At 33.9% G+C, this 18,103-nt stretch overlaps 1 protein-coding gene across 1 annotated transcript; it reads left to right on the top strand.

Moving 5' to 3' along the window:
* The first annotated feature begins 4,054 nt into the window (after nt 1–4,054).
* LOC141392164 (MTRF1L release factor glutamine methyltransferase-like) lies at nt 4,055–12,974 on the top strand. Its single transcript, XM_073965116.1, has 3 exons — nt 4,055–5,152; nt 5,253–5,773; nt 12,615–12,974. The coding sequence occupies exons 2-3, from the start codon at nt 5,340–5,342 to the stop codon at nt 12,853–12,855; spliced, it is 675 nt and encodes a 224-aa protein (XP_073821217.1). The 5' UTR covers nt 4,055–5,152; nt 5,253–5,339; the 3' UTR covers nt 12,856–12,974.
* The last annotated feature ends 5,129 nt before the right edge of the window (nt 12,975–18,103 follow it).

Consider the following 18,103-nt stretch of genomic DNA (forward strand, 5'->3'; position numbering starts at 1 on the left):
AGAAAAAAATATTTAAAAGAATCCACGACCTTTGGTAAACTGAGATTTTTTCCTAATCCACGGCCTTTAATAAATCATGAAAAAATATTTTTAAAAATCCACGGCCTTTAATAAATCATGAAAAAATATTTTTAAAAATCCACGGCCTTTAATAAATCATGAAAAAATATTTTTAAAAATCCACGACCTTTGGTAAACTGAGATTTTTTCCTAATCCACGACCTTTGGTAAACTGAGATTTTTTCCTAATCCACGACCTTTAATAAATCATGAAAAAATATTTTTAAAAATCCACGACCATTGGTAAATAAAGAAAAAAATCTTTTTAAAAATCCACGACCATTGGCAAATAAAGAAAAAAATCTTTTTAAAAAATCCACGACCTTTGCTAGTTCAAGAAAAATATTTGTTAATAAATCACGACTTTTGCTAATTCAAGAACAAATATTTTAAAAATCCCCGACCTTTGGTAGACGAAAAAAAAATATTTTAAGAATCCACGACCTTTGGTAGACGGAAAAAAAAATATTTTAAAAAATACACGACCTTTAGGAAATGAAGAAAATATATTTTTAAAATCCACGACCTTTGGTAGACGAAAAAAAATATTTTAAAAAATCCACGACCTTTAGGAAATGAAGAAAATATATATTTAAAAAATCCACGACCTTTGGTAAATCAAAAAAAACAAGTAAGAACAGACTATAGTCGGACGGGGCCGACCATGTGATACCCTATACCACTATCCCTGTGCACTAGCTTTCCGGGCTAGCTGTTATAAGATGTGCATTAGAAATTTTACCAATTTTCACACAAAAGTTTTGATCAATTTAACCCGCTAAATATTATCCGATCATACCGTTGACTTGCACGCTACTTCTTCATCTCAAACCAAAACTACGTTTAAAATTTCGCGCCGATCGGACTATTATTGCGACCTACAGAGCGGCTACAAAATCGAGCAAAAATTTTGTTTTTGGTCCATTTCATCCCTTTAACATTTCACGATCATCGCCAAAAACTAATCAGTTCTATTCTGGTCCAAACCCGACCTCCATACTAAATTTCGTGACAATCGGTCCATAATTAAATAAAATTAACTTGGATATTTTGAAAATCTTACGTGGTGTTTTGGAAATGTGGTCGGCGACGTGTCGTACAGTAGGTGTGGAATTGTTGTGGGACTTCGTTAGTGAAGACTCAAATCCCCATCTAATTCCCACTTGACATCCAACTTTGTGGAACTCTTGTGGAAACAGAGCAAAAGCAAGCTAAGTTATAGGGATAGGGATTTCTGTTCTTCTAAGATAAGAAACTGAGGGTATAGATCCTATATAGTATTTCCATTTTTGATAAAATTTTCTTTGCCTTTTTATATTCCACTTTTTTATAATATTAATTATGTGTTTTTTATATAATATGTAATAAATATTAGGATATTGAATGAATATGTTGTGCTAGAATTATTTGGAGGGAAGGGGAGGAAGGATAAGGGGATATGTCAGGAAGATAAAATGTTATAATTGGCGTTTCAAATGGGGTTCCTGGTGACCCAAAAGTACAAGAACGGAAAAATTCAAATATTGTAAAAATTCCAGCTGAAATGTCAAAAAAGGCAACATGTTTGTCGCCTTCTCATTGGTTGACACGCCAATTTTTTTTTTTTTGACACGCCGATAGATTTTTTGACGTTTCTGTAATTTTTCGTTCCCGTACGTTTAGGAAAAATTTATGCGTTCAACTCATTCTTGACAGTTTTCTCTTTTTCATATTTTATTATTAAAAAAGCTTATGTGTACAACATTTACAATATATTTCTATTGCTTTCTTTCAGATGTCAAAAAAAAAACATTGCTCTATACCAACATGCGGTAACAACTCAGCATTAATGCCTAACATGAGATTTTATGGCATTAGGCGCGAGTGGTTTAACATGTTGGTAGAAAAATATGGTAACCTTAAATTTAAGTTTATTTGTTCTGACCATTTCAATTGGACAGCGTTTTCCAAGAAAGGGTCAATATATCCTGGAGTTCTTCCAATCCTAACGGATGTTATAACGGAAGAAAACATTGAAATGGTGGCAACCATTAATCCTGGAGTGTTTCGAATCATCATGGGTGAAGATATTGAAACCAATAATCCAGAAGCTCTTCCAATCCTAACGGATGTTATAAGGGAAGAAAACATTGAAATGGTGGCAACCATTAATCCTGGAGTGTTTCGAATCATCATGGGTGAAGATATTGAAACCAATAATCCAGAAGCTCTTCCAATCCTAACGGATGATCGAATGGAAGAAAATCATGAAATGGTGCCAGAAGCTCTTCCAATCCTAACGGATGATCGAATGGAAGAAAATCATGAAATGGTGCCAGAAGCTCTTCCAATCCTAACGGATGATCGAATGGAAGAAAATCATGAAATGGTGCCAGAAGCTCTTCCAATCCTAACGGATGATCGAATGGAAGAACATCATGAAATGGTGCCAGAAGCTCTTCCAATCCTAACGGATGATCCAATGGAAGAAAATCATGAAATGGTGCCAGAAGCTCTTCCAATCCTAACGGAAGAAAATTATGAAATTGTGTCAACTAATGATATAAATAGTCATAATAATGAAATGGTACCAATAAATGTTGATCACAATAACGTTGAAAATGATAATAATCATAGCAATGATGAAATTATACCAATTGATCATAATTATGCTTGTGAGGTTGAAATTGGTAATAATAGTAATCAAAACTTGCCATTATTAAATAATGATATTAATATGTTGTTCCAACAAATTCTGGCAGGTAATTACCAAAATTCCCAAGAAGAGAAACACATTCTCATGGAGAAGGCATTATCATCAAGAAAAGCCTATATCAATGAACAGCAAAGGTTCAGATTAGATACACCCAATATAGAGTATATAGAATCAAATTACCCACAATGTCCCATGGGTTTTTCTGACTCTACTAAACATACATTGCGGGTCATTTTCAATAAAATGACTGAACAAGAAAGACTATGCGTATTAACTTTTGACGCATTATATGTGCAAAATAATAACAAGAAAGGCGCATACGCCTTTCTTTTGGTTAGTCTGTTCTCTAATTGGAGTGTTTTAATAGGTGTTGCGGAAAAACATAGCTATACATTGGAAGATTACAACGATATGTTATCTGTTGTATATACCGCAGCAAGTGACATAAATGTTAAAATTGTGGTAACAGTTTGTGATGAACAATTCGAACATATCCACTTGTTCTCACAACTGAATAAAGGAATCATTCGCTTTGAATGTTTTCCAGGGAATGAAATGTCCTTTATGTTCGATATTGTACATTGTGTATGTACGTTAGTTAGAAAATTTTGTAATTCACAAGTATCGTATTGTGGCGCAAAAGCTTCATGTACATATTTGAAGCTTTCTATAAAACAAATTAGATATTTTAACAGGAGATATAATTATGATTCATTCTCTTTTGACAAATTCAGAGAAGTCTTCAATAATGATATGTTAAATGTTCTATCGTTATGCAATCCATGCAATGAATTATATGCCACAAAAGAACTTGTAGCAAATGTTTCAGCTATTCTCGAAGTCTTAGAAAATGACGAACTTTTCTCTTTCGAGTATAAAAAAACTGTCTTCAGAAGGTTTTCCCTATTTTTAAGTCATACTCTTTATGGTAAAAGAAAGCCTGTGCGTCCTCTTTCTGCTATAAACACTATGATTTACCTATGGGAAACTCACGGAAATTTTCTAATGTGCCAATGTACAACACATCATACCGTAGAAAAATTTTTTTCCATTCTACGAGATCGTTATCGTGGTACACCATCATTTGACAACATTCTATATGCTAAATCAAGATCAGATGCAGCAATAGAATGTACAAATGAAATAGGAAATAAACTATTTTGGATGGAAGACAAATTTCCAAAATAGCATAAAAAGTATGTAAATAAATTAGTAAGTGCCTTAAAAAGTATTTAAATACTAAGTATTAAAATACTTTACCAATAACTGAAACAGTTATTAAGTTAGATAAGTATATAACCCGAGGGTGTTTGTCAGTTCTCCTACCGGGCGCGTCCCCAATGGCGGATAGGGGGATATGGGTGATAATAATATTTTGTTCTAACTAAGACGTCAATTGTAACGAACTGGTTGGAATAGAATAATGTGATCACTCATCTCTGGGATCTTTGAATTCCCCGCGGACAAAAAACTGACTACGGGGGTGTCACCATGAGGTTGTGGTTTGAGCCCCCCTAAATAGCTGGAGGACAATATGCAATGGTTTTTATGAAAAAGGAACAACTGTAGATAGCACGTCATAAAATATGAAATGAAGATTTTGCTATGGATGTATGTGATGTGTTCAATCGAAAGGGACATGATGAACAGTCCATGCCACAGACTACGGTGGCTGTCACATGACTTCATAAATGCAGTATGATCCGTCAAATGACACGTCTCTTTTGTTGCCACACATATTTACTTCATATTTTTATGATATTGTCATTTTTTGCAATGTAAATTGCATTTATGAAGTCGCGCGTAGATTGTCGTGTCTTCATTTCATCATATTTGTTTTGTACAGCGACTTCAAACTGATAATGATAAAACCAACAATGATGTTCGCAATGTTGAAGAAATGCAAAGCAGTGAAGAGAATATACCGTGTTCCCAAGAACCCACTCAAAGATATTTATCACAACGGAGTACAATAGCAGCAACTCTGGGAAGGACGCAGTCACGTTTGAATAGTTCACAGAGGCCTCCAAATACATATTTTGAACTGGTTCTAATGAAAGCCGGTGTACAACTGAATGAGGGAGAAAATTTTGTGTTGTGTAAGTTAAAACTTTAAAGCATAGGGGTGCACCTGGACGAGAAATTTGGAATTTCGCCACAGTTAGCCCTTTCCCGTCCTGATTCCAACTTTTCTACCGAAAACAAATATCGAGGACAGCATCTAGGCATGTAAGACCAACGCCAGCTTTGGCCACCACGCAAAACAACTCCGAGGAGGAGAAAATCGATGTCATCAAAGCATTAGAAGGATGGGATGAAAAGTTGAAACTAAGTGAAGTGGGAGACATTGAATTCAATTTGAAATGCATTGTGGCTAAGGTGTTAAATCGTAAATTTGTAAGTCTGGTCTTAATTTAATTATCATTGATGTTTTATGTAATCCATACCGTACTAATTTGTCTGTTTTTTCTCCTCCCCATGCGCACACACATTTCAGAACACCTTGACCAGTTATCACAATGTGCAATTCAATCGTGAACAATTGAAGGAATTTGAACGCCTCTGTGAGGCAAGATGTGCCCGTATGCCATTGCAACATATTGTGGGTGAATGGGATTTCATGGATATTACACTGAAAACAGCTCCCACAGTATTTATACCACGTCCAGAAACTGAAGAATTTGTATCAAAGGTAATCAGTGTCTATAGCAATGTAATGGAGCCTCTGGATATGTTGGAAGTTGGATGTGGTTCGGGAGCCATGTCTTTGGCAATCTTACATGCATTGCCGAACATTAACAGCACCGCTGTGGAACGTAGTAAAGCTGCCACTGCCCTGGCATGGGAAAATGCAAAACGTTTAAATCTCCAGGAACGTTTTAAGGTCTACAATCATACAACAGCTGAAAATGATTACTTGCCCAAAGAATTGGATGGACGGAAATTTGATCTTATCATTTCTAATCCGCCTTATGTGAAAACCGAGGAATTTGCATTGCTGCAGCCGGAAGTGAAATTGTAAGATCCAAATATCCCAAGTACAACATTAACTCATTTTAAATTAAATGTTGTCAGATGTCCTATTAACACCCAGCTAATTGTCAATAACCAGAAGCTTTGTTGACCATGAAGAACTACATTTTCAACCGTTTTAGATTTGTTGTTGTAGAAGACATTTGGTCAACATTGCTTCTTGTCCTTCTAATGTTAACTCCATTATTATCTATACCCTTTCTTATGTAGCAGTATCGTGGCGCCACATCCTATATTTTGAATGTGTAGGTCGGGATCCAAATAGTTTCAATCACCAAGGACCCTTGATCTCGACGTCAATTTATTGTGCAAGATGTTACTCCCGAGCTTTTCTGAAGTTCAGATAAAATACTTTGTAGGCAATAGAAAACATACAAAATTGCTCAGAATGGTGTTTAAGGAACTTCGAAAGGATTTCTCCACATGACAACAGTGGAACATTATCATGATAAGAACAAAATTCGCCCTACGGTTATATTAATTTTATTAATAATAATATGTCGTTGCAGAACTTGCTTCAAAGACGTTGCAAACCGTTATATACCTCTGTGTACGCCACCTTATCTGCCCGATATAAGAACGCTCTTGGAAGTTTTATTACTTCGCTGGACATCAATATCGCTCTCCCAGATCCGATCATAGACGTCATACGGCATTGTGTCGTGACGCTCCGCCTCTGGTGGGAGAACCGGAGAACCCGCAGAAAAAATTCAAAAGCTCTGTGACAATCGTTACAGCAAACTGCCTACCCACTAAGATTCTGGTAGCGTTTCCGGATTATACCTAATTCCCAGCTTAGCTTTGGCGGCAGGGTTTCAGCTAATGCTTTTGGCACTTTAAAGTGGACCTTATCACTTGCAAACAGTTGTGATTTTTAAAATATTTTCTGAGCTCCACTTCATGGAACCTAAGGCGTGGTTTTTTTAAACATTTTCTCAGCTCCACTTCATGGAACCTAAGGCGTGGTTTTTTTAAACATTATCTGAGCTCCACTTCATGGAACCAAGGTGTGTTTTTTTAACATTTTCTGAGCTCCACTTCATGGAACCAAGGTGTGTTTTTTTTAACATTTTCTGAGCTCCACTTCATGGAACCTAAGGCGTGGTTTTTATAAACATTTTTTGAGCTCCACTTCATGGAACCTAAGGCGTGAATATTTTAAACATTTTCTGAGCTGCAAATCATGGACCCAAAGGCGTGAATTTTTAAACATTTTCTGGGCTCCACTTCATGGAACCTAAGGCGTGAATTTTTAAACATTTTCTGGGCTCCACTTCATGGAACCTAAGGCGTGGTTTTTTTTAACATTTTTTTAGCTCCACTTCAAGGAACCTAAGGCATGGTTTTTTTAAACATTTTCTCAGCTCCATTTCATGGAACCTAAGGCGTGGTTTTTTTAAACATTTTCTCAGCTCCACTTCATGGAACCTAAGGCGTGGTTTTTTTAAACATTTTCTCAGCTCCACTTCATGGAACCTAAGGCGTGGTTTTTTTAAACATTTTCTCAGCTCCACTTCATGGAACCTAAGGCGTGGTTTTTTTAAACATTTTCTCAGCTCCACTTCATGGAACCTAAGGCGTGTTTTTTTTTAAACATTTTCTCAGCTCCACTTCATGGAACCTAAGGCGTGGTTTTTTTAAACATTTTCTCAGCTCCACTTCATGGAACCTAAGGCGTGGTTTTTTTAAACATTTTCTCAGCTCCACTTCATGGAACCTAAGGCGTGGTTTTTTTAAACATTTTCTCAGCTCCACTTCATGGAACCTAAGGCGTGGTTTTTTAAACATTTTCTCAGCTCCACTTCATGGAACCTAAGGCGTGGTTTTTTTAAACATTTTCTCAGCTCCACTTCATGGAACCTAAGGCGTGGTTTTTTTAAACATTTTCTCAGCTCCACTTCATGGAACCTAAGGCGTGGTTTTTTTAAACATTTTCTCAGCTCCACTTCATGGAACCTAAGGCGTGGTTTTTTTAAACATTTTCTCAGCTCCACTTCATGGAACCTAAGGCGTGGTTTTTTTAAACATTTTCTCAGCTCCACTTCATGGAACCTAAGGCGTGGTTTTTTTAAACATTTTCTCAGCTCCACTTCATGGAACCTAAGGCGTGGTTTTTTTAAACATTTTCTCAGCTCCACTTCATGGAACCTAAGGCGTGGTTTTTTTAAACATTTTCTCAGCTCCACTTCATGGAACCTAAGGCGTGGTTTTTTTAAACATTTTCTCAGCTCCACTTCATGGAACCTAAGGCGTGGTTTTTTTAAACATTTTCTCAGCTCCACTTCATGGAACCTAAGGCGTGGTTTTTTTAAACATTTTCTCAGCTCCACTTCATGGAACCTAAGGCGTGGTTTTTTTAAACATTTTCTCAGCTCCACTTCATGGAACCTAAGGCGTGGTTTTTTTAAACATTTTCTCAGCTCCACTTCATGGAACCTAAGGCGTGGTTTTTTTAAACATTTTCTCAGCTCCACTTCATGGAACCTAAGGCGTGGTTTTTTTAAACATTTTCTCAGCTCCACTTCATGGAACCTAAGGCGTGGTTTTTTTAAACATTTTCTCAGCTCCACTTCATGGAACCTAAGGCGTGGTTTTTTTAAACATTTTCTCAGCTCCACTTCATGGAACCTAAGGCGTGGTTTTTTAAACATTTTCTCAGCTCCACTTCATGGAACCTAAGGCGTGGTTTTTTTAAACATTTTCTCAGCTCCACTTCATGGAACCTAAGGCGTGGTTTTTTTAAACATTTTCTCAGCTCCACTTCATGGAACCTAAGGCGTGGTTTTTTTAAACATTTTCTCAGCTCCACTTCATGGAACCTAAGGCGTGGTTTTTTTAAACATTTTCTCAGCTCCACTTCATGGAACCTAAGGCGTGGTTTTTTTAAACATTTTCTCAGCTCCACTTCATGGAACCTAAGGCGTGGTTTTTTTAAACATTTTCTCAGCTCCACTTCATGGAACCTAAGGCGTGGTTTTTTTAAACATTTTCTCAGCTCCACTTCATGGAACCTAAGGCGTGGTTTTTTTAAACATTTTCTCAGCTCCACTTCATGGAACCTAAGGCGTGGTTTTTTTAAACATTTTCTCAGCTCCACTTCATGGAACCTAAGGCGTGGTTTTTTTAAACATTTTCTCAGCTCCACTTCATGGAACCTAAGGCGTGGTTTTTTTAAACATTTTCTCAGCTCCACTTCATGGAACCTAAGGCGTGGTTTTTTTAAACATTTTCTCAGCTCCACTTCATGGAACCTAAGGCGTGGTTTTTTTAAACATTTTCTCAGCTCCACTTCATGGAACCTAAGGCGTGGTTTTTTTAAACATTTTCTCAGCTCCACTTCATGGAACCTAAGGCGTGGTTTTTTTAAACATTTTCTCAGCTCCACTTCATGGAACCTAAGGCGTGGTTTTTTTAAACATTTTCTCAGCTCCACTTCATGGAACCTAAGGCGTGGTTTTTTTAAACATTTTCTCAGCTCCACTTCATGGAACCTAAGGCGTGGTTTTTTTAAACATTTTCTCAGCTCCACTTCATGGAACCTAAGGCGTGGTTTTTTTAAACATTTTCTCAGCTCCACTTCATGGAACCTAAGGCGTGGTTTTTTTAAACATTTTCTCAGCTCCACTTCATGGAACCTAAGGCGTGGTTTTTTTAAACATTTTCTCAGCTCCACTTCATGGAACCTAAGGCGTGGTTTTTTTAAACATTTTCTCAGCTCCACTTCATGGAACCTAAGGCGTGGTTTTTTTAAACATTTTCTCAGCTCCACTTCATGGAACCTAAGGCGTGGTTTTTTTAAACATTTTCTCAGCTCCACTTCATGGAACCTAAGGCGTGGTTTTTTTAAACATTTTCTCAGCTCCACTTCATGGAACCTAAGGCGTGGTTTTTTTAAACATTTTCTCAGCTCCACTTCATGGAACCTAAGGCGTGGTTTTTTTAAACATTTTCTCAGCTCCACTTCATGGAACCTAAGGCGTGGTTTTTTTAAACATTTTCTCAGCTCCACTTCATGGAACCTAAGGCGTGGTTTTTTTAAACATTTTCTCAGCTCCACTTCATGGAACCTAAGGCGTGGTTTTTTTAAACATTTTCTCAGCTCCACTTCATGGAACCTAAGGCGTGGTTTTTTTAAACATTTTCTCAGCTCCACTTCATGGAACCTAAGGCGTGGTTTTTTTAAACATTTTCTCAGCTCCACTTCATGGAACCTAAGGCGTGGTTTTTTTAAACATTTTCTCAGCTCCACTTCATGGAACCTAAGGCGTGGTTTTTTTAAACATTTTCTCAGCTCCACTTCATGGAACCTAAGGCGTGGTTTTTTTAAACATTTTCTCAGCTCCACTTCATGGAACCTAAGGCGTGGTTTTTTTAAACATTTTCTCAGCTCCACTTCATGGAACCTAAGGCGTGGTTTTTTTAAACATTTTCTCAGCTCCACTTCATGGAACCTAAGGCGTGGTTTTTTTAAACATTTTCTCAGCTCCACTTCATGGAACCTAAGGCGTGGTTTTTTTAAACATTTTCTCAGCTCCACTTCATGGAACCTAAGGCGTGGTTTTTTTAAACATTTTCTCAGCTCCACTTCATGGAACCTAAGGCGTGGTTTTTTTAAACATTTTCTCAGCTCCACTTCATGGAACCTAAGGCGTGGTTTTTTTAAACATTTTCTCAGCTCCACTTCATGGAACCTAAGGCGTGGTTTTTTTAAACATTTTCTCAGCTCCACTTCATGGAACCTAAGGCGTGGTTTTTTTAAACATTTTCTCAGCTCCACTTCATGGAACCTAAGGCGTGGTTTTTTTAAACATTTTCTCAGCTCCACTTCATGGAACTTAAGGCGTGGTTTTTTTAAACATTTTCTCAGCTCCACTTCATGGAACCTAAGGCGTGGTTTTTTTAAACATTTTCTCAGCTCCACTTCATGGAACCTAAGGCGTGGTTTTTTTAAACATTTTCTCAGCTCCACTTCATGGAACCTAAGGCGTGGTTTTTTTAAACATTTTCTCAGCTCCACTTCATGGAACCTAAGGCGTGGTTTTTTTAAACATTTTCTCAGCTCCACTTCATGGAACCTAAGGCGTGGTTTTTTTAAACATTTTCTCAGCTCCACTTCATGGAACCTAAGGCGTGGTTTTTTTAAACATTTTCTCAGCTCCACTTCATGGAACCTAAGGCGTGGTTTTTTTAAACATTTTCTCAGCTCCACTTCATGGAACCTAAGGCGTGGTTTTTTTAAACATTTTCTCAGCTCCACTTCATGGAACCTAAGGCGTGGTTTTTTTAAACATTTTCTCAGCTCCACTTCATGGAACCTAAGGCGTGGTTTTTTTAAACATTTTCTCAGCTCCACTTCATGGAACCTAAGGCGTGGTTTTTTTAAACATTTTCTCAGCTCCACTTCATGGAACCTAAGGCGTGGTTTTTTTAAACATTTTCTCAGCTCCACTTCATGGAACCTAAGGCGTGTTTTTTTTAAACATTTCCTCAGCTCCACTTCATGGAACCTAAGGCGTGGTTTTTTTAAACATTTTCTGAGCTCCACTTCATGGAACCTAAGGCGTGTTTTTTTTAAACATTTTCTGAGCTCCACTTCATGGAACCTAAGGCGTGGTTTTTTTAAACATTTTCTGAGCTCCACATCATGGATAGAACCTAAGCACAAAATTCTAAGTCGATATAGTCGTGTCCGTCCGTCGGTCTGTCTGTAGAAATCATGATACAGCTCGCAATAATTAATATAGAGCTTTATAATTTGGTACAAAAGTTTCTATTACTCCTAGGAAGTTCGGTATTGAGAATGGGTTATATAGGTCCAAGTCTTCATATAGCCTTCATTGACGGGACCTCCCGATTTTCGGTATTTTGAAGGTTGTGGCCTCAATTTTCAACCCAAATGGCTGAAATTTGGTATATAATCTTCGTTGGGAGTATACAACTTTTCACCTAAAATTTGTTGGTATAGGTCAACGTCTTCATATAGCCCTAATTGAACGGTACCTCCCGATTTTCGATATTTTAAAGATTGTGACCTCACTATCGCACCGAAATTACAGAAATTTGGTACTAACTGTTCGTTTGTGGTAAGGAACATTCAAGCAGAAAATTGTAGGTATATGTCCACGTCTTCATATAGCCCCCATAAAACGGTACCTCAGGATTTTCGATATTTTGAAGTTGTGGTCTCAATATCCAAACCAAATGGCTTAAATTTGGTATTTAGTCTTTGTTTGGGGTATACAACTTTACACCTAAAATTTGTCGGTATAGATCCACGTCTTCATATAGTCCCCATTGAACGGTACCTCCCGATTTTCGATATTTTAAAGGTTGTGACCTCACTATCGCACCGAAATGACTGAAATTTGGTATTAGGTCTTCGTTGGGGGTACAAAACTTTCCACCTGAAATTTGTTGTATGGGTCCACTTCTTCATATAACCCCCATTGAACGGTATCTCCCGATTTTCGATATTTTAAAGGTTGTGACCTCACTATCGCACAGAAATGACTGAAGTTAAGTATTTAGTCTTCGTTCGGGGTAAGGAACAATCAAGCAGAAATTTGTAGGTATAGGACCACGTCTTCATATAGACTCTGTATTTTGAAGGTTGTGGTCTGAATATCCAGTATTTAGTCTTCGTTTGGGGTATACAACTTTACACCTAAAATTTTTTCCTTCATATAGCCCCATAGAACAGCATCTCCTGATTTTCCTTCTGTCGTTTTTACTTTTCCACGTTTTTTATATTTATCTCATAAGGGTCGAACATATGAACATATTTTATAAATGCCTCAATGTTTTTGTTTTTTTTTCTTTCTTTCAGATATGAAAACCTAAATGCCTTGGATGGTGGACCAGACGGTTTGCGCATCGCACGCTTAGTATTCGATTGCGGCTGTTTGCATTTGAAACCTGGCGGTAAAATGTGGCTGGAATTGGGTAGTGATCATCCACAATTGGTTCGAACTATTATGGAAAACCAGTACAAGGGAAGGCTGCGTTTTGTTAAAGACTATAAGGATCAATATAAACGTAATCGTTTTGTTGAACTTGAAAAGGTCTAAGAGAAGGATGACGAAAATTAACATTCTGTGTTCTTTTGTTTTTAAATTATATAATAATTCCTGCAAATCTTGTGATTGTCCTATTTGAAATAGTTAAAGCAATAAATCGATATTATAGATATTATCTAATGGAATTAGTAACTAATTGGCTAGTGGTAGATATAGAATATTGAAGATATCAAAGATGTATTCTTATTAAAAGAAGAAAGAGGCACTATGGGCCAACCATTTGGTGTAAAAGCAATAGACAATTATAGAAGACATTATAGTTAACTTAAATAGTATATAGAAAAATTAACACTTATCGAATGCCTTGAAATTTCAAGGAATAAGGGGTGCCGAATTATGCCGTTTACCTTTGTTATTTTAAATTTCAAGCCAGTCGACAATCTTTGTGATATAACTGCCCTCTGTTTTTCTGCCATTAGAGTAGAAACTTTCATTGATTAAAAACCTGAAATTAATGTATTTTACTCTTAGCATTATAATTCTTCGCTTTAAAAGTATTGTACACGATATACGTTTATAGCATCTCCTAAATAAATTCTATGAATAAAAAATTTAAACATTGTTTTATTTTATTTTAAGTGTTTTATAATACCTTCAGATTTAGTTCAACATTAAATTTAGAGAAAAAAAATTATATTTGGCTTTTATGCCAATTTCTATTGCAGGCTTGTCGTTGTTCATAAATAATCATTTTATTGGCCCATTTGTATTTGCAACAGACGCACCCATTAGTGTTCGCAGTAACGGAACAAAAGGATTAAAGAAATTACTTCAAAATTATTATTCATACAACGTTGTTGGTAATTAGGAGTGGTCCAATATAAACTAAATGGTCATTATAACTACCGTTGAGATTGTTGGGTACATAGACCAATAAATTTTATGCAATATTTATTACCTTTAAGGTGGAATAATTATGATGTTTGCGGACTATTGGACTCAAAGAAAACATGACAGTATTAATGAATGAAGTATTAAACAACAAAAAGGACGAAGGAAACTAAAAACAAACATATTTAAAAAACTCCACAAACTATGGTAAGGGTAGGAAAAAGTTTTTTAAAAATCCACAACAACGGTAAAATCCACGACCTTTGCTGACTCAACATAAATTATTTTAAAAAATCCACGACTTTTGAAGAGAAAATATTTTGAAAATCCACGACCTTTGGGAAATTAAGAAAAAAAATATTTTTAAAAATCCACGACTTTCTGTAATTGAAGAAAAAATATTTTAAAAAACCACGAACTTTGGTAAATCAAGAAAAATATTTTTAAAAATCCACGACCTTTGGTAAATCAAAAAAAAAAAAAATATTTTTAAAAATCCTCGACCTTTGGTAAATCAAGAAAAAATATTTTTAAAAATGCACGACCTTTGGTAATTGAAGAAAAAATATTTTTAAAAATCCAAGAACTTTGGTAATTGAAGAAAAAATATTTTTAAAAATCCACGAACTTTGGTAAATCAAGAAAAAATATTTTTAAAAATCCACGACTTTTGGTAAATGAAGAAAAAATATTTTAAAAAATCCGCGACCTTTGGTAAATCAAGAAAAAATATTTTAAAAAATCCACGACCTTTGGTAAATGAAGAAAAAACATTTTAAAAAATCAACGACCTTTGGTAAATGAAGAAAAATATTTAAAAAATCCACGACTTTTTGAAAATCAAGAAACAATATTTTTAAGAATCCACGACTTTTTGAAAATCAAGAAAAAATATTTTTAAAAATCCACGAGCTTTGGTAAATCAAGAAAAAGTATTTTAAAAAATCCACGAGCTTTGGTAAATCAAGAAAAAATATTTTAAAAAATCCACGAGCTTTGGTAAATCAAGAAAAAATATTTTAAAAAATCCACGAGCTTTGGTAAATCAAGAAAAAATATTTTTAAAAATCCACGAGCTTTGGTAAATCAAGAAAAAATATTTTTAAAAATCCACGAGCTTTGGTAAATCAAGAAAAAATATTTTTAAAAATCCACGAGCTTTGGTAAATGAAGAAAAAATATTTTTAAAAATCCACGAGCTTTGGTAAATGAAGAAAAAATATTTTTAAAAATCCACGAGCTTTGGTAAATGAAGAAAAAATATTTTTAAAAATCCACGAGCTTTGGTAAATGAAGAAAAAATATTTTTAAAAATCCACGAGCTTTGGTAAATGAAGAAAAAATATTTTTAAAAATCCACGAGCTTTGGTAAATGAAGAAAAAATATTTTTAAAAATCCACGAGCTTTGGTAAATGAAGAAAAAATATTTTTAAAAATCCACGAGCTTTGGTAAATGAAGAAAAAATATTTTTAAAAATCCACGAGCTTTGGTAAATGAAGAAAAAATATTTTTAAAAATCCACGAGCTTTGGTAAATGAAGAAAAAATATTTTTAAAAATCCACGAGCTTTGGTAAATGAAGAAAAAATATTTTTAAAAATCCACGAGCTTTGGTAAATGAAGAAAAAATATTTTTAAAAATCCACGAGCTTTGGTAAATGAAGAAAAAATATTTTTAAAAATCCACGAGCTTTGGTAAATGAAGAAAAAATATTTTTAAAAATCCACGAGCTTTGGTAAATGAAGAAAAAATATTTTTAAAAATCCACGAGCTTTGGTAAATGAAGAAAAAATATTTTTAAAAATCCACGAGCTTTGGTAAATGAAGAAAAAATATTTTTAAAAATCCACGAGCTTTGGTAAATGAAGAAAAAATATTTTTAAAAATCCACGAGCTTTGGTAAATGAAGAAAAAATATTTTAAAAAATCCACGACCTTTGGTAAATTAAGAAAAAATATTTTTAAAAATCCACGACCTTTGGTAAATCAAGAAAATATATTTTTAAAAATCCACGACCTTTGGTGAATCAAGAAAAAATATTTTTAAAAATCCACGACCTTTGGTAAATCAAGAAAAAATATTTTTAAAAATCCACGACCTTTGGTAAATCAAGAAAAAATACTTTTAAAAATCCACGACCTTTGGTAAATCAAGAAAAAATATTTTTAAAAATCCACGACCTTTGGTAAATCAAGAAAAAATATTTTTAAAAATCCACGTCCTTTGGTAAATCAAGAAAATTTTTTTTTTTAAAAATCCACGACCTTTGGTAAGTAAGAAAAACTATTTTTAAAAATCCACGTCCTTTGGTAAATCAAGAAAAAATATTTTTAAAAATCCACGACCTTTGGTAAATCAAGAAAAAATATATTTAAAAATTCACGGCCTTTGGTAAATCAAGAAAAAATATTTTTAAAAATCCACGACCTTTGGTAAATCAAGAAAAAATATTTTTAAAAATCCACGACCTTTGGTAAATCAAGAAAAAATATATTTAAAAATTCACGGCCTTTGGTAAATCAAGAAAAAATATTTTAAAAAATCCACGACCTTTGTTAAATAAGAAAAATATTTTTAAAAATCCACGACCTTTGGTAAATGAAGAAAACATATTTTAAAAAATCCGCCACCTTTGGTAAATCAAGAAAAAATATTTTAAAAAATCCACGACCTTTTGGTAAATGAAGAAAAACATTTTAAAAAATCAACGACCTTTGGTAAATGAAGAAAAAATATTTTAAAAAATCCACAACCTTTGGCAAATGAAGAAAAAATATTTTAAAAAATACACGACCGTCTGTACATGTAGAAAAATATTTAAAAGAATCTACGACCTTTGGTAAATGAAGAAAAAAATATTTTTAAAAATCCACGACCTTTGGTAAATCAAGAAAAGATATTTTTAAAAATTCTCGACCTTTGGAAAATCAAGAAAAAAATATTTTTATAAATCCACGACCTTTGGTAAATCAAGAAAAAAATATTTTTATAAATCCACGACCTTTGGTAAATCAAGAAAATATATTTTTAAAATTCCACGACCTTTGGTAAATCAAGAAAAAATACTTTTAAAAATCCACGATATTAGGTAAATCAAGAAAAGATATTTTTAAAAATTCTCGACCTTTGGAAAATCAAGAAAAAAATATTTTTATAAATCCACGACCTTTGGTAAATCAAGAAAAAAATATTTTTATAAATCCACGACCTTTGGTAAATCAAGAAAATATATTTTTCAAAATTCACGACCTTTGGTATATCAAGAAAAAATATTTTTAAAAATCCACGACCTTTGGTAAATCAAGAAAAAATATGTTTTAAAATCCAAGACATTTGGTAAGTGACGAAAAAATATTTTAAAAAATCCACGACCTTTGGTAAATGAAGAAAAATTATTTTAAAAAATCCACGACCTTTGGTAAGTGAAGAAAAAATATTTTAAAAAATCCACGACCTTTGGTAAATGAAGAAAAATTATTTTAAAAAATCCACGACCTTTGGTAAGTGAAGAAAAAATATTTTAAAAAATCCACGACCTTTGGTAAGTGAAGAAAAAATATTTTAAAAAATCCACGACCTTTGCAAAATCAAGAAAAAATATTTTAAAAAATCCATGACCTTTGGTAAATGAAAAAAAAAAAATATTTTTAAAAATCTACGAACTTCGGTAAATCAAGAAAAGATATTTTAAAAAATCCACGATCTTTGGTAACTCAAGAAAAAATATTTTTAAAAATCCACGATCTTTGGTATATCAAGAAAAAATATTTTTCAAAATTCACGACCTTTGGTATATCAAGAAAAAATTATTTTTAAAAATCCACGACCTTTGGTAAATCAAGAAAATTTTGGATTTGTTTGCAAGTGAAGTTGCTAGAGTTTAGGTAGTGCCAAAGAAATTCTCGATCAGAGTGTTTCTTTGCGCACGTATCTATTTGAGCTAGCAATTGGCACTTGGGTATAAAAAGTTTCTTGTTGAAAAACAAGAAATAAGGGAACTGATGAAGATCTGTGGCGAGATCTGAAACTATAGTATTCCATGCCTTACCCTTGGTAAACATCGCCAATTTTTTTCCCACTAATAAATAAAAGTTGTTTTAATAAAATATTAAAACAACGACTATGGGATTAAGCCTGACTATTTTGAAAAACGAAAAACAAGAAAAAATATTTTAAAAAATCCATGACCTTTGGTAAATAAAAAAAAAATATTTTTAAAAATCCACGAACTTCGGTAAATCAAGAAAAGATATTTTTAAAAATTCACGACATTTGAAAAATCAAGAAAAAATATTTTTAAAAATCCACGACCTTTGGTAACTCAAGAAAAAATATTTTTCAAAATTCACGACCTTTGGTAAATCAAGAAAAAATATTTTAAAAAATCCACGAGCTTTGGTAAATC

The sequence above is a fragment of the Musca autumnalis genome, unplaced genomic scaffold (genome assembly GCF_047663935.1).
Source record: "Musca autumnalis isolate F117 unplaced genomic scaffold, ASM4766393v1 scaffold_2, whole genome shotgun sequence".
NCBI classification, from domain to species: domain Eukaryota; kingdom Metazoa; phylum Arthropoda; class Insecta; order Diptera; family Muscidae; genus Musca; species Musca autumnalis.